The sequence below is a fragment of the Pteronotus mesoamericanus genome, unplaced genomic scaffold, assembly GCF_021234165.1.
Source record: "Pteronotus mesoamericanus isolate MK-2021 breed Mesoamerican mustached bat unplaced genomic scaffold, CSHL_Meso_final contig_22, whole genome shotgun sequence".
NCBI lineage: Eukaryota > Metazoa > Chordata > Mammalia > Chiroptera > Mormoopidae > Pteronotus > Pteronotus mesoamericanus.
Genome location: NW_026555090.1, coordinates 6,461,036 through 6,488,782, shown reverse-complemented (window position 1 = coordinate 6,488,782; position 27,747 = coordinate 6,461,036). Strand labels below are relative to the sequence as shown.

Sequence of the window (27,747 nt, the reverse complement as noted above, 5' to 3'; positions counted from 1 at the left end):
TGGAGCCCTCCTGCGGGGCCTGGCTCCGCTTGCCAGCAGATAAGAGGCTCGGCCCATTTTCACATTCCACTTCGTGGTTTCCAGCCCTTGGTGTGGGCCCAGCCGAAAGGTAACTGGGACTCCAATTATCTCACCCTAATCTTGGAATTTTAAATGTTTATGCAGAGGAAAGTACAACTGACTCATTCATCTAATCACTCCCAAGAGGGACAGGGAAGCTAAGAGTCAGCAGGCCAAGGTCCCCAAGGGGCCAGTGCCCAGAGCCAGCCCCGGGGGCATAGCTGGGGGATGATATCAGGGCTTCCCAAAGCAGGCCCTTGTCATCACACCCCCAAAGTGTCTACAGGGACAATAGCCAGGGCACAACACTCCCAGAGAGCCTAGCACCAGGGAGATTGGAGCAGAGGCCCAGGCTCACAGCTCGAAGGTGATAGACTTGGTTGTTGCAGAGGCAGTGAGATAAGGCAACCTTTGTCCCCGTCCACATGTCCACATGCGTCTGGCTTCAACTAGGAAGGAGAGGAGAATGTGGCACTCCTTTCCTGTGACACCCCTCCTGCTCTGGGGAAGGTCTGTCTCTGCTGTCCCAGAGCGAGCCACTCGGAGGAGCCACTTTTCCTGTCTCTGCGGTCATGCTGACCTTTGCAAAGCTGGCCACAGGGTAAATGGCCTCGTGCGGGTGGCCTTTTTTATTTTCATCATGGTAAACTTGAAACAAGCAGATACTGCTAACAAAAACAATACTAACAATAACAGCAGCTTAAAATTATTGAACAATTACACATCAGGGACTCTGTATTATAAATACCATACAATGCCCTTTACATGTGCTGTGTTATTTTCCTCCTCAAAACTCTGTAAGCCAGCTATTATTCTTCTTCTCATCGTATAGGTGGGGAAACTGAGGCCCCATGAGGTCAAATAGATTTCCAGCAGTCACTTTACCACTGAAGTGATAGAACCAAGAAACAAACCGAGCCCGTTTGACTCCAGAACCCAGTGTCTTACTGACCACACCGAACACCACGTACTTCACCTCAGAGGGAAGCCGCTGCCTTTGGCTCTCGTGGCCTCTCTGCTCTTAGGGTCTTTCGGTTTTCTCAGCCACAGAGTCTTGGCCGAGTGCGTAGCTGTGTGTGGGCTCCCGCCTGTTCGCCCACCTCCTGCCCTGGCAAGCAGACTCGAGCCACTCGCGGCGCCCAGGGAGCAGTGCGTGGCTGGGGCCCCCTGGCGGGGTCTTTCGGCCTGGCCAGCCCTTGACTGGTCTCAGTGTGTCTGTCGGCATGTTCTGACCTGGCACATTGTGCTTTTTGGATGCCACACAGGAGTCATATTTGGGGCCTTGGCCTTTGACCTGTATTTTTTTTATTCAGGTGTAAACAACTACCCTATACGTGGTCGCGCGTACTAAAGGTTTCTTCATTGGTTTAAGCAGAGGAACCTCTTTACATGATTGATATCACCCGATAAAGTAGACTCTTAGAAGCTGTCTCTCCAGGGATTAGCTCCCAAAATAAACCTCTGCCCCAGCTGGGAGAGTTTCTCCCTCACCCTTCCCAGCCCAGCTCTGCTAATCACTACTCTGTCACTTCCCTTCCACTCTCCCCGTTACTGCCACCCCCCCCCCTTAATTGCCTGTCCACAGCTGACAGGCATTTCAGGCTCCATGTAGTCCCGCCTCCTCCAGGAGTCTTTTCGGAGAGCCCCACACTGCTGTCTCCTTCATGCGACCGCCAGCAGCACTCCCCAGCCTAGTTCTTGACGATTTTCCAGTTGTGTCCCATGGCCACAGCTAAATCGCCTCCTTCTCGTGGTTTGCTCTCCCTTCATGACATTATATCTGATTATGAGTCTGCTTCTCTCTATTTCCCTTAGAGCAGGGAAGGCTGGAAATGAACAATTGAGGAATGCTCTCCCCAGTACAGGGGAAATGGGACTGATTACTGACTCCTTTATTCCAGGCGCTTGACTTCTAGACTTTTCCACGTCATTCCAGTGCCTCAACCTGAGGTCACCCAATGCCAGATGCTAGAGTGCAAAGGACATGGTGATGTACTGGTAGCAGCAACAGGGCTTCCCCCACCGCGCCTGCCCGTCTCTGAGACAAGTCCCAGTGAAATCTCACCACCACCCTTCCCAGAATCTCCCGCCTTCTTTGTTCTCATAATCAAGACGTCACATTCAGCCCCTCACATCACAAAAACTCAAGTAAAATATGTGGTGGAATATGGCGATGTCCTTGGGACATGTGTGCAGAAAAAGGAGAGACGTCGGCTGTTTTCTGTGCTCCCTCCCTCCGACCAGCCAGCAGGTCCTCCAGTGTCCCTACCCAGGTCCCTGGTGGCCTCCACGGAGCGGCACTGACTTCCTGCCCCTCTGCTGTGGCTCCGGGAGCCCCGAGGCTGGGCCCTCGGTCAGCGCCCCCTCAGAGCTGCCGGGTGGCCTGGACCTTGCAAGGTCCTCAAAACAGAGATGAGAAAATGTGCCCCCTGCTCTGACTTCCTGGTCCAGTACGAGACCTAACGAAACTTGATTATGTTTATCATTGCTGCACTATTGACTGAACTATTGATACAAATGACTGTTCTTATCATTTGCTGTCACTCCACTTGAAGAAGGGGGTTGTGGGGAGCTAAGAAGAGAAACCATTCTCTCTCTTTCTCTCTCTTTCTCTCTCCCCCCTACCCCCCAACTCTTCTTGCAACATTTCTAACCATGTTACACTACTTGGACAACTTCGCAATTTGGCTAATTCCCTCTAATTTGCACACATTTGAGATGTGATACTCTGTTTGGGTGTGGGTAGCGATGGCAGGTGCGGGGCAGGGGTGGGGGGAGTTGTCATCTGAAGTGTCAAACCGCACCGAGAAGATCCATACTCGTTTAGACTGAAGAAGTCGGGTGGGGGCGGCGGATGATACTGAGGCCGTCAGACGGGCCCTGCTGGGCAGAGAAGACCGGGGCCAAGGGGCCAGCGCAGCTGCGCACCGGGCGCCCTGAGCACGGGAATGGCGTTGGCTCTGGGTGTGTAGGTGTGTACCCAGTGGGCCCCCGTGAAATGCCATGATTTCCAGGCAGAGGAAGGCTTCACCCCCCGCCCCCTCCAGCACCCATACCCACCTGGCCCTCCCTCATGCAGGGAATCGTTCTAACAGGGACAGAGTGTTCAATCCCACACATAGAAGGAGGATTTGGAAATTTCAAAAAATCATGGTTTCTAAAATGAAGAAATGTATAGGTCAAGTTTAAAATGGAAGCATATTCAGAGAGGCAACTGGAAGGACCTTCTGGGAAGATCTCAAGCCAATGATCCCCTGGAGAAAGGAATATATACATTTTTTTCTCATTCCATGAAAATGACAAACACAGCTTTATTTGCAGAGTACAGGCTCTGCCATGAGAGAAAGAGAAGGGAAGGTTGTGAGCTAATTCTGGACTCTCAGAGGGAGAGGGAGGTATTTGAGACCACAGCGCTAAAGGGGTGGGGGGAGGGACCCCTGACCTCACAGAAAAAGTTGACATTTGTCAAATGCCCAATGAAATGCCCCTGTTGGAAAACAAATACATTTCTGATGCAAATATAAGAACATGATAGGCTATATTTACTTCAGGTGATACATAAACAGATGTTTTATATTAGTCTCTGCATTATTTCAGATATTTTATAGTTAAAAATGCACTTTACAAAATAGAAGTTGAAAAATAAAAATACCCATTAATGCAATGGAAAAGTGTAGCTGCTACCAAAAAAAATAATGATTTTTAATTGATGAAAATCTTCATGTACTCACATAGAAAGATCTCCAGGGAACATTTTAGAGTAAAAACAAGCAAGCTTAAGAATAGATATTTTACCCAGTCTTATCTGGATGAAATGCTTTTTTAAATGTGTATGTGTATGTCTTGCTATATGTATAGAATGTATAGAATTAAATCTAGAAAAGGAAACAAAGTATTCATGGGAAGGGGGATTATGATGGACATTCCATGTGGCGTGAGTTTTTATGATAAGCATGTATGATTTATAATCCTAGAAAAGTAGCAATAGGGTCCCCAAACCGTCCCAGGTCAGCAGGCCGCCCGATGGGCCAGCGACTGGAGTTTCCACCTGCCCTGTCCTTGTCTGGCCCCTTTCCTGATTTGACCCTTGGATGTCAGAGTGCGGGGCCGTGACAGATGCCAGCAGCGGTGGCGATGACAAGCCCCAAATCACATTTGTTCCGTGATTTCCAGCGGCTCGCTGCCTCTCCGGTCAGCGGGGTGCAATCTCCTCGCTCTTATCTGCTCGGGGCAGGAGTCGACCGCAGCGTCCCAGGCTGGAAACTTCCCGATAGGCCCACATTCCTTCAGAAGCGCCTCGCCTGCTGTCCCGCCAGAGGAGCGACGTGGCCCCCGCACATCTTGCGTTGTGCAGCTGGATCATAACCCAGATGGAAATGAGCAGTGAAGAAACATAAGGGACATGTAAAGATGTCCTTATAGCCCCATCTGGCCTGATAAACCCTCTCCCCCAGCTAAGGTCCCCCTCCAAAGGCCAGCTGGCCGCCAAGGAAGATCCTCTGCGTGAGTGAGCTGGTGCGAATTTCCAAAATAGAGAGAGAGGAGGAATCGAAAGAAAATCCAAATGATAAATAAAGATGACCCCAACATTTCTGAGACCCACTCATGGCTTTTATAAACAGATTGGCATTAGTCGAATGGGGCTTTGGGACACCCTGGTGACACTGGCCGATTTTGACATTTAGAAGTTTAAACTTAGTAGCTGTCCTAGCCTATTCTGTTAGCGAAGTTTACTAAACATTTTGTGCTGTGTGTTCTGCTTTATGTCTGAGGATCATGCACACGACACGCGGTCCTCTCAGCTCTGTCTCCTGTGGGAGACTGAGGGACACGGGCGTTCCCCTAGGGCTCGCCTCGCTGGCCTCTGTCTGTGTCCACTGGTCCCTCTTCTGTCTTCCCTCTTCCCTGATTTGGTTTCAAAAAGATATGGGTTCATACAGAAAGTGTTCAGGAATGGGTAAACCTGATAATACAGTCTAACAAGTAATGTAAGTCATCTTTCCTTGCAAACATGATCACTTTTAAAAACCCAAGCTCCCATACGGAGTAAATAGATGAGAAATGAAATAACTTAAAATTTATCTTCACTCCTCCCTTGAACTGGAAACAGATCAAGGAGCTAATCCAGATGAGGGGTTCCGGGGTGACCCATTGAAGCATTTGATGTGCCTAAGCCACTGACCCAGTCTTGGATGTCACCCCTCAGGGAACCAGGTGACCTTTTCCAAGTCGGCAGATGCATTCGCCTTCGAGGACGACAGCAGCAGCGATGGGCTTTCTCCAGATCACACTCGAAGTGAAGACCCCCAGGGCCCAGCGAGATCCCCCCCAGACAGTAAAGCTACAGAGACCTCTTCGGCAGGTCCTCCGGGGACAATGCAGGTAATCCAACCACATGTCAGCCTGTCATCTCATCTCTTCAGTCTTAAAATCAACGCAGTTTTGCTTTGAGATCCAGAGGTACCTCTTGATGGCCTGTCACCTCGGTGCCTTCCTCACCCTTGTAGGTCCAGGGTTGTGTGTAGTGGCAAAACACTCCAGAAAGCCCCGAGGGAGAACCCCAGGGCCATCCCCTTTGACTTACTTTTCCAGCATCTAGTCTGCCAAGTAGATACATTTTATCTCTATTTTTACAGAGGAAATAAACACGAGGTTCACTGAGATTAGATGCCCCACCAACCATGTCCTGGACAGAACGTGCCGAGCAGGACTGGTTTCTAAGCCCAGTCTTTCCACTCACTGAGTCACCAGCCGGGCTAGGTTACAAACAGAGGCCCGGGCTGGCCCCACGGGGAGCAGGGTTCTACCTGCCAAACCACTGCAAGGTCCACTTCCAGCCCCAAACCCAGCACAGCACTCGCCTCTTTTTGGACCAGTCCACACACTCTTAAAACATGAAGAATGTATATTGCAAATATTGTGAAAAGCACATTTGTAAAGAACCACGATGATTACTAACAGCAGCCAGGGCCAGGTGTTAAGGCTCACTGTGCACCAGGGCCAGCGCTAGCCACTTCACCGCATTTCCCACCGGCTCCCCAGTCCCCAGGCGGGGAGCCCCGCTGCAGCCAGTGCTGACAGAGGAGCAGGTGGGACCCCTCCTCGAAGCTGCAGACCCGTGTGGTCTGCGGGAACACTGCATGGTAGCTGCCCCTCCAGAAGCCACCAGACCTACCGGGATTTTCCTCAGCCGGCTCGTTGGTGCTCAGGGAGCCCTAAGGGCAAGCGTGGGGGTGCCCACGCATGAGGGGAAGGATGCCCCCCGGAGTGGCCGTGAGATGTGGGTCTTCTGGCCCTGGTTCTACAACTACCCACCTGGGGAGAGCTCTTCAGACTCTCAGTTCCTGCCCTTTAGCCAGAGTTGACACCCCTTGGCCTCACTGGAATTGTTGGATGGACTGCAATTAGTACATTTGAAAATATTTTTTTATACCATAAAACACCATACAGACACCAGGGACAGTTTGGTAATTATCATCCAGGGCCCTGTTTCCTGAAATAGTGCCACTTGCTGGTCATTGCTGTGCCCTCTTTCCCTCCGTGGGAGCTGCCACGGAGACAACATGGAGTGGGAGGAGCTGGGAGACATGAACAGCAGAGTCAAACACGCACACGTCTGCCGTGGGGACTCGCGATCAAAGCGCTCTCCCTTCCCCTGCGCGCAGGCCACAGCTGGTCTGTGTGGCCAGGCCTCTTTGATAACATCAAACAGACTTTCAGAGCTTTTGTGCTATTGTTCTGACAGCAAATTCCTCAGCTTCTGATGTAAGGACGGTTTGAAGAGAAGGCAAGTACTTTTCCGCTGAACCCTAGGAGAGGGGAAGAGGGACCACTGAACCATGCCAGGCAAGATGCAAGGATGATTTTGTCCTTTTACCCGGCAACCCCGTGTGACAGATGAGGACACTGAGGCTCTGGAGGACGGGATCCTGCAGACCTCTGCAGGCGCCGGGGCTCGGGGAAGGACTGAGCAGCCCCAGGGGGAGATCCTGAGCAGTGCCTGCCCCTTTTTTGTCAACGTTACAGCACAGGAATGAAGGAAAATGGAAGAGAAAATAATTACATTTTCTTCTGAGTCCTCTGCAGCAGAAACATGCTCCTCACAAAGGCTTGTCTTGACACTACATGCACTCACGCTGACACCCCCCTATGTATAGATGAGCATACACAACACACCTACACATGTGCACATGCACACAAATACACACAAACACACATGTACATAGTCACACACACTGAATACACATACATATACACACACTACAGATCCCACACACACATTACATGCACATATACATGCACAAAACACATCACGTACCCACACAGATAGGTGTGCATAACACACACACATACATGTGTGCACACATACACACACAGCTATACACAGAACACACACATATGCATAGATACACACATACATTGACGGAGATACACACACACATTTTTCCCCCATCTGCTAACACTCTGTCATCTAGTTTTTGTTGTCCTGCTTTCCCCACCATTCTTACACCCCCCTCTCCGTCCACCTTTCTTTTTAATCCTGTTACCAAGTCCAACAGGTGGACCTTGTCACAGAAAGGAGGAGCCCTCACACAGGGTGACTGATGTCCCGGTTTGCCAAGACTAGGCCACTTCTGTAGCTGTCCTGTGGAAAAATTGCCAATAACAGCCCCTTTCTCCCCTCCAAATGTCCTCCAATGGTCAACACGTTGTATGTGTGACTCCTTCCCCTGAAGGAGGTAGCCTTATGTGCACCTGGATGTGATTAGAACAGGGGAAGCTGTGTGGGTTGGGGTGGGCAGGGCTCTACTCTAACATTTCTGTGTCACACAATGGTTACTCTTACATCCTACTAATGCTAAAATTTGGATTTCAGGACCTCACTTCTGGCTCCGAAAATGACAGGAATGACTCAGCCTCACAGCCCAGCAGCCAGTCAGACGCAGGGAAGCAGGGGCTTGGCCCCCTCAGCAGCCCCAGCCCTGTGCACGCAGCTGTCAAGGTACAGACGGGCCAGCCTCCGGGCCCTGCGGGGGAGCTTGCTCACCGAGTCAGTTCTGGGCAGGGCTCTGAGCTACGTCTGGCAACACGGGGACGGTCGCTCCGACTCAAGAGTCGGTTTAGTTCACTAGGAACACCCGTGACAAGAGTTGAGCAACAGGCCATCAGTGAATATGGAGCAAGGTCCTACGACCTGTGCAACATAGCGGGGTCTTCCCTGCAGAGGAGAGATGACGCGTTTGTGTTTCTTTGGAATCACAGCTCGGCTAGTATGTTCCCGACTGAAAGGACTTCATAAGCTCACCCCGGAAACAGACACCCCGGATGGTGTGCATGCAGAATTTGTAAGGGCCATGAAATCAGTGCAGGGGAGTTGGCTTTTATGCAGGGGTGGCAGACCTGAAGGCCTTGCACAAGGAAGGCCTGTATCGTCCAAGCCGGTCTCCATGTGGAAACACAGATGAAGGCAGGGACTTTATTCACAGGAGGCAGATGACTGTAAGCACTGTAGCATATTTTTGGCCTAAGTTTCTCATTGTTATGTGTGATAGTTCACAGAGCGCTCTCCCTGTGATGAACTGTCTGGTCGTCATTTAGCCTTCTTATAATATTTTATCCCATAGAACTCCTCATTGGCTTGGGAGCACACTGTCTCACCTCTAGGACCACCACTTAAGGAACACCGAAATGACTCTTAGGAAATACTGTTTTAGTGATTGTGCACGGAGTAAGAACCACTGTTGAAGTCACAGTCCTACAGTCCCCTCCACTGCACGCACAAAAGTGGCCGGCAGGCCTTCCAGCTGCCCCACAGAGCTCCGCACCCAACGACGGTTGCTCACACCCAGCTCACAGCCCACTCAGCTCAATAGCTTTGAAGTTATGGGACTATGATGACGTTTGCCCATGGCAGGTGGAATTGAGGCAATGGTTCACATTATTTCCAAGGTTGGGTGCAAAGAAATTTTATTAACATTTCTATCATAGTATTTAAAATTTCTTAACTCACAGTAGCACAGCCTTCAGCTTCAGTGTAGTAGGAGAATGCAACCGTCGCCCTGAGGAAGGACAAGTCAGCTCTAATAAAGAGCGGGACTGGTTGTTCACGTAAGAGCCACGTTTTCTGATTGCTCAATGCCTGTGGCTTCTCAGTTGTTCAATACTCATCATCTCCACATTAGGACAATACTAGGGGCTTCTCAAAGAAGGAGGCAGGCGAGCTGGGGAACTATCCCTGCCCTGTTGACTCTGTAAGGTTCATGGGGGCCAATGATAGAATGAAGAGGGGTGCTCTGAAAACAGTGAAATCTCTGCACAGAGTGAGGTGTTCCCCCCGCCGGCTCCGCGGGGGTGCTCGTCAAAGCTGCGTGGAACAGGACTCCCGCGTCAAGGAGCCTGCAGTCTAGTTGGGTATCACAGACACTCAGTGTTTTAAACAAGTAAGAAAAAGGTGCCCCCAAGGACTTGACGCTTCCCAAAAGATAGAGAAATTGCCAATAATCACATGAAAAGGTGCTCAATGTCATTAGTCATCAGGTAAATGCAAATGAAAACCACAACAAAATACCACATCATAGCCACCAGAATGGCGATAATCAAAATAAAAATGAAATTGGCCCGTGCTGGCGTGGGCGCGCCGCTCAGGGAATCAAGTGTAGAGTTACCATGTGAGCCAGCGACCCCACTCCTGGGTATGTGCCCACGGGAGCTGAAAACAGGTGTTCCAACGGAAACTTGTACGTGAATATTCATAGCGACATCATTCGCCATAGTCAAAAGTTGACATTAACCCAAATGCCCATCAGCTGAAGAAGGGGTAACCACGTGGCATAGCTGTACGATGGAATGTTATTCGGCTATAAAGAGAAATGAGTACTGATACATGATATACCAGAATGAACCTAGAAAATAGTGTGCTGAGTGAAAAAAGCCCGACATGAAAGGCCACATCGTGTGATCCCATTGCTACGAAATGTCTTGCAGAGCCAAAGCCACAGAGACAGAAAGCAGGGAGGGGTTTCCGGGGACCGCAGGGGCCAGGGCATGGGGAGTGACTGCTCAGGGGGCACAGGGTATCCTCCGGGGAATTTCCTCATGGAGGTGTGCTGGAACTAGATCATGACGACACTTGCACAACATTGTGAACCTACCAAATGCCGCTGAACTGTGTGCTTTAAAATGGGCACTGTGGCGATTTTATGTTACTTGTATTTTACCACAGCCTAAGAAGAGGGTCCCCTCCCCAGGCAGCCACAGCCCCTGCCCCCAGGCCAGCAGCCAAGGAAGCAGGGTGACGGCTGGGTTTCAGTACCCCTCACTCCCTCCGTTATCAGGCAGCCTCGAAGTGGAAGTGCCGCATGAGACCTGCAGGTGACAGACACAACTGCGAGTTAGGAAGAGCTTCCCGGGTGAGCTGAGGTTTGACTGGACTCCAAGGGTGAGCTGGAGTCAGACAGCAAGTGGACGAGGGGGCTGCGCACAGCAGAAAATCGCAAGGAGAGGAGGCAGGCGGCTGAGCCGTTGGAGAGGGCAGGGCAGGCCATTTGGTAAACGGTCGCTTTGGCGGACTAGAGTGTGGGCCTCACCGTGCAGGCCAGACCTGATTACGGCGGCCGGGCTACTGTGCGGTGTGGCAGGCCCAGTGTGTGTGTGTGTGTGTGTGTGTGTGTGCACAGATTAGAATGAGAATATCTTTAGATCACAGGCCACATGGCTCCCTGTCGAATTACTCTAACCTGCTTTACACATTTAAGCCGGGGTCTTAAGCCGCTGGACTTTGGATGCACCTCTGCTTTAGAAAAATGAATGCTCTTCCCTTAGGTTGGCCATGCGGTTCAGGATAGGAAACAGAAAAACGAATCCACAACTTTCCTATCCCCTGGTCTCAGAAAGAAAGGGACAGTACACAGGTCCATGAATTCAGAGTTCCAGGCGTCAGTAGACTTTGCCCTCACTGTGCAGAGAAAGTGGCCCGATTTTTGTACCTTCTGGATGGCTCAGTCCTTATAGCTAAGGCAACATGGAGAGTGAATTCCTCAGCTAGACGCAGGGCTGCAGCTCCCCGGACAAGGCAAGTCCCGGGATGAGGCAGGAGGAGAAGCCGAGCTGGAGCGAAGCAGGCAGAGCTGCCTGCAGGCCCCGCAGGAACTGCCCCAAGGGCGGGAGACCAACTGTTAACTGGAATGTTAATCGATTAATGAGCGGGGAGAAGTACTTGTGCTCACTATTCATTAGTCTCCAAGAAGAAGCCTCCTTGGGAAGCGCTAAAGAGGCTTTGGTGGTGGGGTGCGCTGAGTCGGAGAGAAGGAGCCGTGGGCTCCTTTGGGAGGTCACATTCAGATGTGTGTTTTGTGGTTAACATGGGGCCGCTGCCCAGGCAGCTCATGCCTGTCGGCTACTCAGGAGCCCCCTCTTCTGGGCACTGCTGGTACCTCACTTTCCGTCCAACATTTTACCCCAAAGCCGCAAGAGTCTTCTGGCCTGACATCCATGTTCTTCATTTCAACCTTCTGGAATACAGTCAAGATTTGAAATTTTGTATTTTTCAACTGAACATGGTATGGACCTATTGCTTCCTAACATGTGTTGGAAGCCTTTTGATTTTAGGAGGAGGTTATAGATATAATCACACTGTCCTCTGAGGCCTATTATTATTATTTCAATATTATCTAATATTGCCCTTATCTTGATCACTGGGATAGAAAGTGGAGAATATTTTCTCCAACATGCAGGTGAGGTAACTAAGATGTAGTAACGTAATTGTACCACATTCCGAAATTTCTGTTAACTTCCTAGCCTGTACCCTTAACTTCTCTCAATGTGTCCAAATGATGCTCCACAAAGGGTAACTTCCAGAAGGGCCCTGGTGTGTGGCGAACCCTTCCCGTAGTGAGTACAGTGTCATTAGTTCAGAGGGTATCACTTCCTGATTATATATCAGGGTTTGGGGATGGAGTGGGCGGGACATCGTATCTTACTTTTCAGCCTGAAGCAACAAAGCTTCACATTCTGGATATTCAAAGACAAGGTTAACGTCATCTAAGTTTGTGTCATTTCTAGTCAATTTACTAAGTGCTTAACTAACTGTGATTACATGTATTCATATGAAAGAACTTTCTTATGAATCAATCCCAGGATCAGAATGTATCCTTTATTAGGCCATTAGCTGGCTTAAGGTGAGGCAAGTGTTCTCACTGAAACCCAGACTTAACTTCTACTCGGGGAAGAAGCTACTCCGGGAGCCACTTCTGAGATTCAAGGTCCCCCACCTAAGGGGTGTCCTTTCCACGCACTATACTTGCAACAGTTTTGTTTACTAAATAGCATGATGCCCCAGAGATTGCACATTGTGCCTTTGCTGTACTGTAGTTCCGAGATTCGAGAACATTGGTCAGACAAAACCTCCTCACAATAGACCCATGATGCCAATCATTCCCACCTGAAGCACATGTATGCCTTTATCCTTTTGCAGTCCAAGTCCTTGAGTGACAATAAGAACCGCCACAAAAAGCCCAAGGACCCCAAGCCAAAGGTGAAGAAGCTCAAATATCACCAGTACATCCCCCCAGACCAGAAGGCGGAGAAGTCACCTCCGCCCATGGACTCAGCCTACGCCCGGCTGCTGCAGCAGCAGCAGCTCTTCCTGCAGCTCCAGATCCTCAGCCAGCAGCAGCAGCAGCGGCTCAGCTACCCCGGGGTTCACCACACTCCGCTCAAGTGAGCCAGGAGGGTGGGGGGAAGGGGGCCCGCAGAGGGTGGGATGGCTTCTGTATGTCCAAGGCACCCTGGGCCAGCGCCTTGGGACCCAGCAAGCTCCATTGTGCATCATGTCCTCATCTGGCATGTGTAGGACGTGACTTGTTCAGAAACCACGCACACCTTTTCAGGAATGTAAGGCCGGGAGGGAGCAATGCCCCTGATAAGGTGCCTGCTTGGGAAAAGGGGAGGTATGAGCACTTGTGGACTGAATGGCAGAACAGAGAGGAGCCAATTGCAAGTCCAGAAGTTGTCACCTGGGCTTCTGGTCAACCAACTATAGCTCGGAGGTTCCCGTGACCTCCTCTTTGGGTTTGATTAACTTGCTAGAGAGGCTCCCAGAACTCAGAGAAACATTTTACTTACTAGATTACTACTGGTTTGTTATGAAAGAACAAAACTGAGGAAACATCCACGTGGAAGAGACGCACAGGGCAAGGCCTGGGGAAAGGGCGTGGAGCTTCCCTGCCATCTCCAAGCTGGCCACTCTCGAGCACCTCCACGTATTCATCAGCCCGCAAACTTTCTGACTCCCAACCTTTTGGGTTTTCATAGAAGCTTCATGCCAAAGGCACAGCTGATTAAATCACCGGCCATTGGTGAAGTCAATCTCTAGTCCCTGTCCTCCACCTAGAGGTCAGGGGGATGGGGAGCTTTAACCTTCTAATCACATGATGGATTCTCTTGGCAACTAGCATCCTTCCTGAGACAGAGTCCAAAAGTCACCTCATTAATATGACAAAAGATACCTCTGTTACTCTCAGGAAATTTCAAGGCTGTTAGGAACTGTAAGCCAGAAACCGTATGAATACCAAATATTTATGGTATTTCTTATTATAAATCACAGTGTCGTGCCCTCATAGATTTGACCATATTTTAAGTGCCTCTTCTTTGTTTGTTTTTCAGGGAACCAAATGAACAGATGGTCAGAAATCCAAACTCTTCCTCAACACCACTGAGCAATACCCCTTTGTCTCCTGTGAAAAACAGTTTTTCTGGACAAACTGGTGTCTCTTCTCTCAAACCAGGCCCACTCCCATCGAACCTAGATGATCTGAAGGTACAGGACTTGGCATGATTTTCTTCTCTTCCCTTTCTTTTAACAAATACATCAGTACACTTTAAATAACATTATATTGTGTATATATTGTGTATCGTGTATACACAATAGAGCTTAGCCCAGAGAGCAGCTGTGGGACTGATACGAGCTCTCGGCCAGAGGTCAGCCCCATGGTGACCTTTTACCAAACTGAGGAAATGAGAAAACAACCATGAAGCGGGCTTTTCATAAATCTAAGTATGTTCAACAGATCTGACTAATCTTCATTCAAAGTACTTATTGTCTCCCAATGTTTTGAATGCTAAAAGATACTTTCCAGGAGGAAACGATGGTAGTAGATGACAATTGAGTGTTTCTGAGAGTTTTATTTCTTTTTGTTAAAAGAAATATTATTAAGTACGAATGTTAGCCTTTATTTACCAAGATAAAGCATTGGTAATTCTGTGTCCCTTATATGACTTAAAACAATGTACTATTTTATGAAATCCCCCAATCCGAGACCTTCTGAAATGTGCTAGCAATTTGCTGTGGCTCCCAGACCACGCGGACCCCAGCTCACTAAAACGACCCCGAGCTTTGCGCTGAGCCTAGCGGGTTTCAGAGCAACCCCAGGGCTGCGTGTGCGTTCCCCGGTACCCACAAGAGACCTGCAAACGACCACCGCGGTGCCTCCCCCCCCCAGCCTGGGCGCGGCCCTGCTCCCTGCAACGCCTTACTCCCTTTTCAGCAGTTACACCTGTTTACCCGGTTTCCACCTCCTCTGCTGTTCTCCCCCAACAAAGGATCTCATCATTGTTTCCAAAAACTGAATTCATAATAGTCCCCATCGTCTTCACTGTGCCGGGGAGACAGACCTTTCTCAGCCCTCAGTCACCGCCCTCATTGCCATTCTCAGTCAGTATCGTCTGTGGGCGGAGGGAGGACTGCGAGTATTTCACATCAAAGGAAACCCTGCGGCTGTCAAGTGCCAACGCCAGAAGATAAAATGTATCTTGGTTCCTCTATCCTTTCCACTTGAGGACAAGAGCTGTGGTTTGAATCTGGCACCCATAAACCTGGAAGAGGGCGCCAAGCGTGTGATAATGTTCTCCAGGGTGGCAGGTGACTCCTCCCGCTCCCTAGATCATAAATCCATAAGGGTAGAAACAGGCTCTCTCGCCTTGAAAAAAATATTATGCTAAGTGACATGAGGCAGATACAAAGAGACAAATATTGTAAAAGTCCACGTATATGAGGTACCTAGACTAGGCAAATGCAGGCACGGGAAGTTGAATGGAGGTCACCGGGGCGGGGGAGGTGGGGACGGGGCGTGTCCAATGGTACAGAGGCCCGGCCTGAGATCATGAAATGGCTCTGGAGGTAGATGGTGGTGATACTTGCCCAACCCTGTTAAGGTACTAATGCCAATGAGCTGTATTTTGAAAAATGATTAAGTGGTCATTGTTATGGTATATTTCTTCTATTACAATAAAAAAGATTTCTTTTTTAAGGTTGTCTCCCTCTGGGTGGGAGCCTGGGTCAGGAAGGGCTGGAGATGCCTTGGCGCCAGAGCACACGCGGTCCGGGGATGACCTGCCGCTGTCAGAGCCCCCGGGGGCGTCCGCAGGACCCTGGCTGGTTGCAGCCGTGAAAATGAGCATAGGTATTAGGAGATGCTGATGATGATGATGGTAGCGGAACTACCGTTTTGTAATAGAAACTCTCAGTCAGCCATTCTATTTAGATTTGTTTTAATTTTTACCCTGCAAGATAAAGTTTTAAATGTGAACATAAAAATCAAAATCTTAAAGAGGTTAAATAATATGCAAGTTAACCAGTTAATAAATGACAGGCCTGGGACTTGAACTTAAGTGACTGACTTCAAAGGCTTTGCTACCTCCAGATGAATGGAAGCAAAGGGAGGGGCAGACAGAAGACATCTTAACTGGACGTGACCCCTGGGTGTGTGGCAGAGGGAGGGGGAAGACACCTTACCCCGGCGCCCCTGGGAGAGTTACACCAGCGGCAGACATTGGGAGGGGAGCCGGAGGAGCTGATTGGAAGGGGCATTGGCAAGTTCATTCAGTCTGGGAAAGCGGAGTCACAGGCACCGGCAGGGCAACAAAGAGAAAAAGCCTACCCGGTTCCCATCTGCTAAAAATATACCAACCTAGGTGAGCTCAACGGTGTTGCCAGGGATAGGAACATAAATTCTGGGATTGTTTTCCTAGTTGCGGGGGTTGGAACGGGAAGAATGGATGAGACGGAAGGAGAGCAAAGGGGACGGAGTAGGAGAAAGAGTCGGAGGGGAGAGGAAAGGAGGGAGAGAAGAGGAGCAAGGAGGCAAATGATGCAACCACGCTTTGGGGAAGGAAGAAGTCAGAGGGGCTAATGAAGGTGACCCTCCGAAAGAGTAGTCAGAAAGGCAAGCCAATGAGGAGTGTGGTTTCTCATTAAAAAGTTATAAGCAGTAATATCATGTATATCATTCCCAGTCCATTCTTTTGTTTTTGTTTGTGTATCCAGTTTCTAATAAATTGGGAGAAAGGAGAGAGAAAGAGAATGTGAAAGTGAATGGGAAGTTTAAAAACTGCAGCAACATTTGATGGCTATCAAGAAATAATGGTTCATATTTTTAGATGTAATAATAGTATTGTATCTGCATCTTTTTAAGTACTTATTTTCTAGCTATAGATACCAAAATATTTAAAGGTTAAATTAAATGATTTGCTGAAACATAATTCGGAAAGCGTGAAGGAAGCAATGGTTTGAGTATAAATGAAACAAGATTGGGCGTGAGTGGGTAATTGTTGAGGCTGGGTGATGAGTATATGGCGTTTATTACACAATTTTTAATCTACTTTCATGTCTATTTGGAATTTTCCATTATAAATGGCTTAAAAATTTCCAATGACTGGATCACCAATGAATATAGGAAAAAGGTGTGTACAAAACTTTGTCCCAAACATTCTGAAATTTAAGGTAAACCACACTCAACACACATTCATTTTATTTTAGAATTTGAGCTGCACTATTTAATAATGCCGTTTAAGTTATTCAGTGCGAGAACAGGTTCTAAAAATAAATACAGAACTCATTAATTTCAGTAAGTCAAAATTAAAACAATGAGTTGCCATTTTGTACTCTTTCATACCAGCAAATCTAAAAGAAAATAGCAAAACCATCGCTAGCAAGCCAGGGGGAGGGGACAGCACAGTTACTGCTTATGGCGGTGTAGGTTGTTGCAGTCCTTTTCCAGTAACTTTTAGCTGAGTGTAAAGTAATATATATTCATTACTGAAATATAATAGGGCACAGAGAAGTAAAGAGCATTTTAAAAGACAGTTGACTCACAAATAGCATTACAGATTATATTTCTACACTTAAAGTGCACATGGGCATCCTTTGTTTTAAAATAAATCATTTTAAAATAATTGTGTGAGCATACATTTCTGGCAAACTTTTCTGTTTAACACATGGACACGTTTTGTAATTCTTAATAGTCAAGAATTTTAAAAAATTTTTAATAGCAGCATATCATTTTAGTGGTTCTGGTCCTGCTCAGGTTTGAGAATCACCCACAAAAAGGTCGAGTGTCAGGGGGGCGGGAGGCAGAGCAGCAGTGTGTCGCAGCTTCAGGACGATTGGTGCCAGCTGGCGTCCGAACTTCGGCAGAAATCAGTTTTCTCATCTGTAAAGTGGGGGCAAGGGCCAGGGCGGGGCTTGGAGGTCGGCACAGTAGGCGCCTCTGTGGTTTGTTTGAGGTCTGCATTTCTGGGCTGTGTCTATGACTCTGCAAGCAGAAGACATGGCATATGACACATTTTAAGAGCATTACTAAAACTGTGCAAAAGCCATGTGTGTTAGGTGCAGGGGAGGAAGTCAGAAAGAAGTACTAAAAAGAGACACGGACATTGTGAAATTCCATTTGTGATTTTTTTTTAATTAGTTTATTTACTTTTCCAAATACATTTGCCTCTGTCTTCCCCATCTGTGATATTTTCAAGTTAATGTAATAGTAAATGCACTTTTTAAAACACAGTCCTTACACAGCACACTAACCGTGCCCTGCTTTCCTTAGGTTTCTGAGTTAAGACAACAGCTGCGAATACGAGGCTTGCCGGTGTCAGGCACGAAGACGGCGCTCATGGACAGGCTTCGGCCCTTCCAGGACTGCCCTGGGAACCCCGTGCCCAACTTCGGCGACATAACGACCGTCACTTTTCCTGTTACGCCCACCAACGCCCTGCCCAATTACCAGTCCTCCCCTTCCACCAGTGCCTTGTCCAACGGCTTCTACCACTTCGGCAGCACCAGCTCCAGCCCCCCGATCTCCCCCGCCTCGTCCGACCTGTCGATGGCCGGGTCCCTGCCGGACACATTCAACGACGCGTCGCCCTCCTTCGGCCTCCACCCGTCCCCCGTGCACCTGTGCCCGGAGGACAGCCTCGTGAGCAGCCTGAACGGGGGCAGCGTCCCCTCGGAGCTGGATGGGCTGGACTCCGAGAAGGACAAGATGCTGGTGGAGAAGCAGAAGGTGATCAACGAGCTCACCTGGAAGCTGCAGCAGGAGCAGAGGCACGTGGAGGAGCTGCGCATGCAGCTGCAGAAGCAGAAGAGGAGCAAGTGTGGCGAGAAGAAGCCGCTGCCCTTCCTGGGCGCCCCCATCAAGCAGGAAGACGCTGTCTCCAGCTGTCCTTTTGCCTCCCAGCAGATCCCTGGGAAAAGACAAAGCAGCAGCTCAGACAGCCCAGCGCAGGCCTGTGAAGCCGCTCCCCTCCTCCTGCCCCCTGGGGGCGGCCACTGTGTGGAGCCCTCGGGTCAAAGCAACGTACTTTCTTCCACATTTCTCAGCCCGCAGTGCTCCCCGCAGCACTCGCCGCTTGGGGCTGTGAAAAGCCCCCAGCATATCAGTTTGCCCCCATCACCAAACAACCATTACTTCCTAGCTTCATCTTCAGGCACCCAAGGAGAAGGGCGCAGGGTCTCCTCACCCGTCAGCACCCAGGGGTGCACCGCACAGGTAAGAACTCCTTGCTCCATGCCCAGTGCGCCCGTCCTCCTGGGGAAGGGGGATGGATTTGCAATGCTAAAGGACTGATGTTGCACCCTGACTGGGCGGCTCAGAGGTTGAAGCGCCGTCCTCTGCACCACAAGGCTGTAGGTGGGTTCCGTACCCATTAGGGCACGTGCCTAGGTTCCGTGTTCTATCCCCAGTCAGGGCACATACGGGAGGCAACCGATCGATGTTTTTTGCTCACATCGATGTCTCTCTCTCTTCCTCTCTATAAAATCAATAAACATATTCTCAGGTGAATTGAAAAAAAAAAAGGAGCTGATGTTGGAACTTGCAATGGAAAGTGTTTATTGAAAGTGCAACAAGCATCTGCTGGACACCAAGACTCGCAGGCCTTCAGAGGAGACCAGCCGCTTCTCTGAGACGGCTGGCAGACTTGTTCCGGGAAAAGCTAGATGATAAATACTTAGGCTTTCGAGTGCATGGTCTCTGCCACAACTGGTCAACTCCGCCCTGTAGTAGTAAGATGGCTGTAGGCAACTTGTAAACTAATACACCTGGCTGTGTTCTAATAAAACTTTATTTCCAGAAAACAGGTTTGACTCCCAGGGCTATAGATTGTCAACCCCTGTTTTCAGGGTTTCTTGGCATCAAGCCTTACCCAAGGTCAAACCAATTTATTAAGAGAGTTGAAGGAGGAGTTAGCAGACCTTACTGCTCTCTCTGTGTGGTGGTCTGCAGAGTGCAAGCACTTACAGAGCACCTACTGTGTGCCAGGCCAGGCCCCTTTCTAGTCTCTGGAGATTAGTGCTGAACTAGCCGGAAACAAAAACAAACAAAACCCCCTCTATCCTGATGGGAAGACAGCAAATTTAAAAATGAACTAAAATATGTAATGTATTAGAAAATGATACATCTTATGAAAAGAAAGCAGAGAAGGAGGGTGAGGAGTTTGGAAGTTTGCAAACGTAAATAAAAAGGCCAAGGACGCTTGAGCAAAGCTTTGAAGGACGTAAAGGAGAAAGCCTTGTGAATATTCAGGGTGAAGGCATGTCAAGCAAAGGAGGAAGAGGAAGGACAAAGCCCCTGAGGTGGGAGCATGCATGGAATGCTCAAGCTTCAGAGGGCAGGCCACTGTGGCTGGAGTGAGGTGGGGGGAGGATTGCAGGGGATGGCCCAGAAGAGTAACTATTTCAAAGACTAGACCAAGGTCATCATCAAAGACTTGACTTTGTCTATGAGCCAAAGAATTATTAGGAGCCTCTATTTGAGTTTATCTGAGAAAGAAAATTATATTATCAAAAGTTTCTGAGCTCTCTATCATTAGAAAAGGAATAGGAAAAAGACTCCCATTAATTTCATCCCTGCCTATGAGGCATGTATATAAGCCATCTTGTTAATCATCACAACAATCTTTTGCGCTCCAACTCATTATCCTTTATTTGTCACTGAGGAAAATGTGGTCCAGGGAGGTTGAGCCAACTGCCCAGGATTGCACGGGCCTGGGATTATCTGATTCTAAAATGCAAGCTCTTTTTACACTGAATATTCTCTGTCCTGGGAGTTTGAGGTGTGGCCATAGGTAATGAGAATACATGTTTATAGACCTAGTGGAACAACACATTTAAATGAATGATGTTCATCCCTGAGTTGGCACTTTGGAAGGTGTTGGGACTTAACTGCATTATCATCATCATTGATAGCATTTATTAAACTCATAGTGTCCTGGGCAACCAAAGTAAAAGTAATTAATTTTACATAGCTGTGGACCATAAGACATTCAAGTCTAATGATATTGATGCTCTCTAGAAGACCCGAATTTACACAGTGATTTATGGTTTACAAAGCACTCTTTGAAGACATAAATGAGTACATGATAAAAAGGTAAAAAGATGTTGAGCAAATATAGGATAACATATTTAGGATAAACATAGGATTACTGACCCATGTTCATGAAATTGTGGTGGGGGTGGCGGATCGGTCAGGAAGGGCTAGAAAAGTCCAGGAAGGCTTTGGGAAGGGGCTAAACATAAAAGGAAGCGTAGAGTTAGAAAAGGAGAGTCAAGAAAAGAACATTCTATGAGTAAAAGGGATAGGGAGGTAGAAAGTACAGGGCATGCTGAGGAAAGCTCATAGAGGGATTAGCAGAATTTAAACTTGCAGAAGGAACTAGAACTTGACTGAGTAAAGTCTTGAACACTAATTTTGGCTACAAGTGGAGACCCTATTTGCGGATGTGTAGGAACCACTGCAAGTTTCTTAGCAGAAGGTGATACCTACAAAGGCAGAATTGAGACTTTGATAACAGAATTTAAGATAAGACACCAGGGCTGGTAGTCTTGGCAAAGGCTACTCGCAAACATGCCAAAGGTGGGTGTTAATGTTGTTGCTTCTCTCTTCCTGTAGAACTCAGGGGCACACGAAGGCCAACCTCCAAGCTTCTCTCCCCAGCCTTCCAGCCTCCACCCCGCTTTCTCTGGAGCCCCGGCAGACAGCAGTCATGGTGCTGGGGGCGACCCTTGTCCCAAAAGCCCAGGCGTGCAGCAAAAGGTAGGCACCTGGAGAAAGGTTTAAACTTGAGATTGACTTTGCCTCTTCACTCTTCTGTGGCCCTTGTCCCCCAATGATGAGGTTCAAAGCCAACATAAATGACATTTTAGATAGAAATCATCTAAAAGGATGTCCAGATATAAGTCAGGTGGTACTCCGAGAAGTCATTTCTTGGGGTCATTCCAGAAGCCATGATAACTAAAGGTGACCTTGATATGTTTGTGAAACTGCATGGTGAACAAACCAGCTTCAGTGAAGTTGAAGATTGAATAGGGGAGCATGGAAAAATAATGCTGGAGAAAGGGGGCAGTGCGTGGATCTGTGGCGAGGGCTGGAAGGATCTGGAAAGTTGGGGTCACAGTGCAATATCTCTGCAGAAAAAGGAAGAGACGGTACATATCCATACGTGGGAGAATTGGGGATGTGAAGGTCCCAGAACGTGGAGAGGTCCTAGGAATATGGAAGAGGTGATAAGAAGGAGCATAAGATGGTCGTGACTCGAAAGTGCTACAAACCTTTGCCTCCTTTGAAGTCAGAGACCCCGCAATGGCCCAGACACTCCCGAACACACTCCCAGCGCCTAAGGCTTTTCTTGAAGGGATTCCCCCAGCAGTGCCTCCAGCTCCCTGCAAATACCCCCAATTAGAAATGAAACGGCCTGGGGGATAAATTACTCTGGAAACTCCTGGGTTGATGGACTTCTTTGTACTGGACTGGACTCTCTTATTTTGTTCATTTTTCTCAGCTTGCTTTTTCCTAACCTAAGAGGGTGTACCTTAGAGAGAAAAGAATCTGTGAGGTTCCCATCCTCAGATGCCTCTTGCCATAAGTCCGTGGTGATATATACTATTGTTAATATATTGGATTTGTTTTCTAAACACTAACTCCTTTGCCCCCTCCCCCTTAAATCAATTTCTCCAAAATTTAGCCTATAATTTCTAATACAGAAGCAGTCCCATTTCTGACATGTGAATTGATTGTCTGCGTTTTACTCACACAGATGGCTGGTTTACACTCTTCTGATAAGGCAGGGCCAAAGTTCTCAATTCCATCCCCAACATTTTCCAAGTCAACTTCAGTGGTTCCAGAGATAACACAGCCTCCGTCCTATGAAGATGCAGTAAAGCAGGTAACCGCATGATTTGTTCTTTACAGAAGACTGGGCTGGCTAAACTGGACTTTGTTTTACAGGGTTCAACTCCATGCCTGTGGACTCTGGTACGGAGCGCATCTGGTGCCTGCCCACCAGAACGGACCAAGTGTCTAGAGGCTAACTCTGGAAAGGAGCAATGCGTAAATAAGCTGTGTGAGGCCAAGGGAAGGAGTTTGTCTGGGCACCAGGGTGACTGGACATGCTGCCAGCTCGGCCACCAGACAGCTGCCAGCGCCACTGAGTCTGGGCAGTGCTCACCTTCTTGTATATGAAATAGGGCTGATAGCGCCTTTGTAATGATTCTAGATAATGTGGCACTTAGCGCCTTGTCCAGGTACAGGACAGGTACTCAAATATGAAAGTGGTTGTCAGGGTGACACTTTCTAAGGTCCTTCCTAGCTTCAAATTTCACTGTTCCTGGCAAAATAGATGTTTATTGAGCTGCGTGATAATGGGGGTTCATTGTATCCTCTGCTTTCATTTATATGTGAAAATTTTCTAAACAAAAGGTAAAAAAAGAAGCAATTAATGATCTTATATTCCAAATGGCCTGAGCTGGGATCAGGTACCAGCTGCTAGTCCTTCATATTTTACAGGAAAAAGATCTGCTTCGGCTCCTGTATCCTGGGACCCCACACATCACATCAGGTTTCACTTGGCTCAGAAAAGTATTTTAAATATTAGATTTTACGCAAAATGTAGGCTTTCTCATTTCTGACAAATCAGGGGATCTGGCTACACTGAGGCCACGTTTCTGCCAGAAAACAATTACCTGAAACAAGGATTCGCTGCCTCCTTGATCCACAGCGTATGTTTCACAATCTGCCCTTCTCTCTTGTTCTGTATTTGGCCCATTCGTATACCCTGTCAGACACTGCACACATCGGTTGCCTCCTGGGCTGGCAAATGACTCGTTCTTTGAGCAGTGCTCCCATCTGTATTGATTATGGACACCTGTGTTTATTGGGACTGAGCTCTCAGAGGAGAGAGATAGACCTGTGTCTTAGTACTCCCCCTTTCCTTTCCCTGGTATCTGTAAACATCAACTGAGCCTTCGCAGTTTCAAAAGAAAAGAAAAAAATGCCAAGCAAAGTGGACTTTCATATGTAAGACTCTACTTAGCTCCAGTGAGCCAAAGGGGAGGGTTCCATTTCCTGCAAGTGTCAAGAGGTTCCACAAACTATTGCAATGAGGAACTAGGGAAATATGAGCCACACTCTCAGGCCACATTCACTTCCAAGTGGGATGAAGGGCCAAAACCCAGTTACGCCCATGGTCATAGCAGCATTAGTCGCAAAACACAAAAGGTAGAAGCAACCCAATGTTGCTCCTTTAAGTGGACAAACAGAATGTGGGATATATATACAATGAATATTATTCTGCCTCAACAAGGAAACAAATTCTGACATGGATGAAACTTGAAGACATTATGTTAAGTGAAATAAGCCAGTCACTAAAGGAAAAATAGTATATGTGAATCCACTCATATGTGATATCTAGAGTAGTCAATTTCATAGGGACAGGAAGTAGAATGGTGGTTGCCAGGGGCTGAGGGAAGAACAAAATGGGAAGTGATTGATTAACACGGTAACATGGACAGGGTTTCACTTTTGCCAGGTGAAAAAGTTTTAGAGATGGATGGTGGTGGTCGATGCACAACAATGTGAACGTACTTAATGCCACTGAGCTGCACACTCTGAAGTGCTTAAGATAGTCAATTTTATGTTTTATGTATTTTACCACAATTAAAAATATAACTAAGCAAGTCTAGTTCAAATGCCTGTAGTACTGCTTCTGATGATTTCCTGTCTAAGAGGGAGCTGCCTTCTGATTTCTCTGTCCTCCCCCGGTTAATTTGTAACAGCAGATGACTCGCAGTCAACAGATGGACGAACTCCTGGATGTTCTCATTGAGAGTGGAGGTGAGATGCCGTGTGCCTTGCCCATCGGGATGCTCTGCGCCTGCATGTCCTCTAGGGAGCAAACCCAGATGCTCGCTGTAAATGGGGCCAAAGCGTCTATGGGAAGAGTGGTCCTTCCATCTGAGCTTCCCCTCCTCTTTGGAGCAGATAAGGGAACACATTAGTAGATAATTGCTCACTGTCATTGTCCCTTTGCCCAAGGAGCATTTTCACCAATCATTTTAGCAGGTTTCATGTTTCAACTCAGTCCCTGTTTCCTTAACATTTCTGTTGCTATATTATTTCTCCCTACTGTTCTAATCCCAATATCCCTATCTTCTTAATTATAAGACGAAAGCAGATAAAGCAATTTTTGTGCTACCTACTCAAAATGAAATTCAATTAGTAACGTCCCATTAGACAGTTCACTCATGCTTAGGTGTCACTCAAGCTAGCAATAAAAATGATCAAGGTATTTTTTTTTTTGCCCCTTTTAAGTTATTTATCTATTTATAATTGCATAGTATGTGCTTAGAATTTGAAACCATCCAAATGAATAAGGTCACATAAGGAGAAGGTGTAGATAGAAGGAAAAAACCCTCAGGTCCAGCCCTTAAGTAATAACACAAAGTTTCAGAGAAAGTGTGTCCAGGCAGCCGGCTCAACGCTGCACTGGACCAAGTCCCCACCCCTGCGGAGTCTGCAGACTGGTAAGGCAGACTGGCAACAAGCGAGTGAACAGGCGGGTCCTCCACGGTCACAAGAGAGACGAAGGAAAAGATAGGCCCAGATATGGGTATCTTTGTAAGTCTTATGATGGAAAGATGAGAAGGTTCACATCAGACACCTTTACATTTTAAGTAAAGTATGTGGCGAGGTCAAGTAACGAGTAAGTGCAGGAAGGGAGCATGGGGGATTCACAGAAAGAAGGGAAACTATGAATCGATCATGAATAAATTGAGTTTTCTGGAGACACAGGAGATTGTTGCAGCATGAATTTAAAGGGAAACCAGTCAGCTTCATCGTGTAATTTCTCTCTTGCCATGTCCAGCTGATCCAGGGCAGGCTCAGAAAATACAAATTGTAAGATTCAGCCAAGTATGGGGTTTTGCCAGGGGAGAATGGTAGAAGGAGGATACTTATGAGAGAGTAATTATAATGGTGAGCCAGAGAACATAGCCTGGACCAGGAAAGAAAGAAAAACCAGAAGGGACTGATGGATGGGGACAAAACAGTAGAGTCAGTAGATTGCAGTGACTCCAGGTGGCTGAGAAGTTGCTGTCCCTGGATAAGCTGCAGCAACAGGAGGGGATGGATGGAGAGGGGAAAATTGCCCTTGAAATTGAGCTTCCAGGGGGATGCAGGATGTGGAAATGACAAGGTCCAGGGGGTGTCCAACAGAGTGAGAGGGGAGGAATCGCTGCAACTGAGGGCAAAGCGGGAGTCGAGGAACTAAAAGGCCCGGTGGGCAGTGGGTCACTCCTGAGGATGCTGAAGTCGCGTGGAGTGACGAGAGTTGACGTGGGGAAAAAGCAATGAACTTGGGAACAGAGTTTTCCATGGATGTGGAAGAGTGACCAGGAGTCTGGGCAGGGGACGATGGCGGGGAGAGCAGCGTGACCTCAAAACCCCTGAGGAGTTATAAGAAGGGGGGTGAGTGGCCATCAGAGAGTGGCAGCAGGAGACACCCAGGAAGACTAACCTTCTGGCTCTGAAGCAAGTGAGCCCACACTGAGGGTGTAACAGAGGATGCAATGTCCTCAGGGGACAGCCAGGTGTCAGTGAAGGAGCAGGTAAAGGAGCCTGCTTTGAGAGTTTGATAAACACAGAGTGAATTTTCCAGAATGCAAGGATTTGGGGAGAAACCAGTGGGGGGAGAAGAATGGGGGATATACAGGGCAGCCTAGGATGAGACAGAGTGATGAGCAATGACCAGAGAAGCAGAGCTGTCTCCTGTATCTAAGTGTAACTCATTCATTCCAGAGTCATATCGTGTGGCGTGCTCTGTTGGAAGTGATTTGACAATTCCCATATGTTTTACCGACAGAAATGCCCGCAGACGCCCGAGAGGATCATTCCTGTCTTCAAAAAGTGCCAAAGATGCCCGGGTCTTCCCGAAGCCCTACTGCTGCCCTCCCCAAGCCCTCGGCTCCCTTTGAACAGGTGTCTTCAGGGGCCCAGCTCCCCTTCGATCACTACGGCACAGACAGTGATGAGCACCTTGAAGTCTTGTTAAATTCCCAGAGCCCCCTAGGAAAGGTGAGCGATGTTGCCCTTCTAAAAATGGGGAGTGAGGAGCCTCCCTTTGATGGCATGATGGACGGATTCTCGGGGAAAGCTGCAGACGACCTCTTCAATGCGCATGAGATCTTGCCAGGCCCCCTCTCCCCGATGCACACTCAGTTTTCACCTTCCTCTGTGGACAGCAATGGGCTGCAGCTAAGCTTCACTGAATCTCCCTGGGAAACCATGGAGTGGCTGGACCTCACTCCTCCAAGTTCCACACCGAGCTTCAGCTCCCTCACCACCAGCGGCCCCAGCATCTTCAACATTGATTTTCTGGATGTCACGGATCTCAATCTGAATTCCCCCATGGACCTTCACTTACAGCAGTGGTAGGATGCTGACGCACGAGTGCTAAGGAAGACCCATAGAATTCCGCAGCCATAGGTCCTTATATTATCCAGACGGTGGAGGGGGATGAGGAGGAGCTTAAAAGGAAGCAGTGGAGACTTCTGTGACAACCAACAAGCACAAATAGGAGTCCTTTTTTATATCTACCAATTGTAATATTTACCAACATTCGATGACTGTTAATTTTAGCGATTCTCTTAAAAATATGCTTTCTCAGATGAAAAAAATGCCAAAAAAATTCTTTCACTACTTTATCAAACACCAGTATTTTTTCTAGCCCATAACTTAATTAAGGCATTGTTGGGGCGTAATCTCCCCTCATAAGCTTTTCTCGTGAACTTATTGGACCTACTGTGGAAAGAAAATGTAAACTCTTGGGAGGACAGGGCAGTGAATCCATCAAAGGTTATGGAGAGCATACCTGTAATGGAAGGTGATTCTCATCACTCCGTTACCTGTCTTTCAAAATACCATTAAAGCCCAGTTTCAGTTATGGAGTTCTTGGAGCAAAACAGAGGGATAGAACCAATTCTTTCCCAGGGAAGCAAAATCAACTCAGTGTCCCTCAGCCACAAAAGCTGCCCCATTGGAGTGGTTTCCAATCTTCTACCCAGGACTCTGTGTGGTCACTTGATAA

The 27,747-nt window shown here is 48.0% G+C and overlaps 1 protein-coding gene across 1 annotated transcript in view; it reads left to right on the top strand.

The window, feature by feature from the left end:
* Positions 1 to 27,095, top strand: part of MYOCD (myocardin) — a 37,749-nt gene extending 10,654 nt beyond the window's left edge. The window contains exons 3-11 of the mRNA XM_054571081.1: positions 5,267 to 5,442; positions 7,937 to 8,062; positions 12,533 to 12,777; positions 13,723 to 13,876; positions 17,937 to 18,878; positions 21,279 to 21,422; positions 22,423 to 22,551; positions 24,440 to 24,497; positions 26,524 to 27,095. Of these exons, the coding sequence (XP_054427056.1) occupies positions 5,267 to 5,442; positions 7,937 to 8,062; positions 12,533 to 12,777; positions 13,723 to 13,876; positions 17,937 to 18,878; positions 21,279 to 21,422; positions 22,423 to 22,551; positions 24,440 to 24,497; positions 26,524 to 27,095 (2,546 nt within the window). The remainder of the gene's footprint in view (positions 1 to 5,266; positions 5,443 to 7,936; positions 8,063 to 12,532; positions 12,778 to 13,722; positions 13,877 to 17,936; positions 18,879 to 21,278; positions 21,423 to 22,422; positions 22,552 to 24,439; positions 24,498 to 26,523) is intronic.
* The last annotated feature ends 652 nt before the right edge of the window (positions 27,096 to 27,747 follow it).